Source organism: Sinocyclocheilus grahami, unplaced genomic scaffold, assembly GCF_001515645.1.
Source record: "Sinocyclocheilus grahami isolate Dianchi unplaced genomic scaffold, SAMN03320097.WGS_v1.1 scaffold6474.1, whole genome shotgun sequence".
NCBI classification, from domain to species: domain Eukaryota; kingdom Metazoa; phylum Chordata; class Actinopteri; order Cypriniformes; family Cyprinidae; genus Sinocyclocheilus; species Sinocyclocheilus grahami.
Window position 1 is genome coordinate 9,108 of NW_015510875.1, and position 2,196 is coordinate 11,303.

Genomic DNA, 2,196 nt, shown 5'->3' on the forward strand with positions numbered 1-2,196 from the left:
TTTTTTTTTTTTCTCCCCAAAAAAGTACTTTTGATTGTCTTGGTCTAACCCTAACTGGGTCATGCTAACAAGCCAAACATTGGCCCGTTGATTAGCCCCCCCCGAAACCTGTACCTGGTTTTAACGTCATGTCAAAAATAAAAAAACAACATACCACTCATATATAACACATCACTACTATTTTGAACTAGTTTATTAGACCATCTGCATTTGTCATCGCATGGAATATAAAATTAATACAGTGACTATTCAAAATCATTAGTATAAATATTAATGCTACACCAATTAAATTGCTGGCTAAAATACTATATTTTGAACCAACCTAGTGGTTAGAAACAGGCAGATTCAGATTTAGAATGCAAGTCTCCATTATGGTTTCAGTATTATTCATTTTGTTGTAGTTAGATAACTTCTGTATCTTACTCCCTACCAATGACTCTTTCTCAAAGTTTCCTGTCCTCTTTCTTATATTACCCTTACCCTGTTTCCTTCCAACCCCTCCCTCTCTTCATGTATTCACGCCCCTACTGATCCTTCTTTCGGATCCAGCAGTAGGAGTTCCTGCCCACCCAGAAACCAGGGAAGAGCTTCTCCTTGAAACTGGCTGCAAACCGATGAATCTGTCTGGTCTCCTTGGAGCCGTTCTCTCCATCTTCAACAAGGAAAAATTTGATGATGCCAGCTGGCTGGTCAGCGTAGATGCCGATGGTGGGACAGAGGGGAGCCTGGAATTCGATGTTCTCTCCGTTGTGCCAGACGTGGTAGCAGGATCCGGCCCAGCCCACACCCCATGACAGGTCATTCTCTCCCAGACCACATGGGCCATCCTTAGCTTTCCGCCCTGCGCTTTCACACGCTGCCCCAATCACCACCCAGCCCTCGCAGACCACCTCCCAGTACCCACGACTGCCCAGAAGACCCTCCTTACACAGCACCTTCAGGAGGATATTGTGAAAGTTATCCAACAGCAGTTGCCTGGTTTCTACATGTTGACCATCTTATGCATTACTTTCTGTAATCATTTTCTCAGCCTCATGTCATTTAAAACTTGCGTAGCTGTCCTTTTGAGTTAAACTTGTGAGTGAGTGAGTGAGTGAATCATTCAGGCTGGTTTTGTGAACCATATCAACAGATTCATTGAAATATTAGACTCTAATGATTTGATCATGAAGCAATACAATCACATACATAGATTTATGGAAGCCCATTTCATTAAAAAAATATCATGCCAAAAAATGTGAGATAAGCATAATTATGACAAAAATGTGAGACTGTTATAAGATAAAAAGTCGAAATTTGATATAGAAAGTAATAATTATTAGATTAAAAACTATGACAAAGTTAAAAAAGACATCATTACGACAAAAAGTTGAAATTGTGCGATGCTAAGTTATAATTATGAGATAGCAAAACTTGGTTTTGGATAAAATGTCATAATTGAGAAAAATTCAAAATGATGAGATCAAAACTGACTTTTTTTGTCAACATTATGACATTTAATCTCATCATTCTAATTTGGAATGTCATAACTCTGACGTTTTGTCTCACAATCATGACCTAGCATCCCATAATTTCGATTAATTTCAAGTCATGTTTTTTAATCAGTACTTATGTGTGAATAAAAGCCTAAATCAAATCTTCATTTATGCATATATATGTATATATATATGTACTTTATGTAGTTTGTGAAGCTTGAAAATGTTGATTACATAGACTTTCAATCAATGGACAAAAAATATTTAATAATTCAAATTCATTTTTGTTCTGAAGATGAACGAAAGGCTTTTGGAACAACATGAGGGTGAGTAAGTGATGACAGTTTTAATTTTTGCGTGAACTAACCCTTAAAAGCGTCAATAAAAAGATAGTTCTGGAAAAATTGATTTTTATAAATCGCACTGCAAAACTAAACAATAACAACAAAACATGTAGAGACAGATTCAGAGACTCACTTACTGTACATACCTGTGGTGAATGTTCATATCTCTCTGGCCTGTCTAGAACAGGACACACTTCCTCTGACATACGTGACACTTTGGCTCCACCTTCTGAGAGCCACAACATTTTCTGAGCAGTTCTGTCATCCAGAGAGAGATTTATCCAGTCTGAGAGAGAAATAACGTTTCAGAGGTCAAGCGCCTATTAAACTATAATATAGAACTATATATATATATATATATATATATATATATATAT

General features: G+C 36.8%; 1 protein-coding gene across 1 annotated transcript; it reads right to left on the bottom strand.

The window, feature by feature from the left end:
* Window positions 1-208: 208 nt before the first annotated feature.
* LOC107577587 (tripartite motif-containing protein 16-like protein) lies at window positions 209-2,124 on the bottom strand. The gene is made up of 2 exons (XM_016263645.1): window positions 1,966-2,124; window positions 209-935 (listed from the first exon to the last, which is right to left on the bottom strand). Exons 1-2 carry the CDS (start codon window positions 2,062-2,064, stop codon window positions 525-527), a joined length of 510 nt encoding a protein of 169 aa, XP_016119131.1. The 5' UTR covers window positions 2,065-2,124; the 3' UTR covers window positions 209-524.
* Between the last annotated feature and the right edge of the window lie 72 nt (window positions 2,125-2,196).

What these genes read in the sequence shown, in the direction of transcription:
- LOC107577587 (XM_016263645.1), bottom strand. Translation starts at nt 2,064, where the DNA reads ATGTTGTGGCTCTCAGAAGGTGGAGCCAAAGTGTCACGTATGTCAGAG. An exon ending in GATATGAACATTCACCACAG is followed by an intron (nt 936 to 1,965) that starts GTATGTACAGTA and finishes ATCCTCCTGAAG; the next exon opens with GTGCTGTGTAAGGAGGGTCT.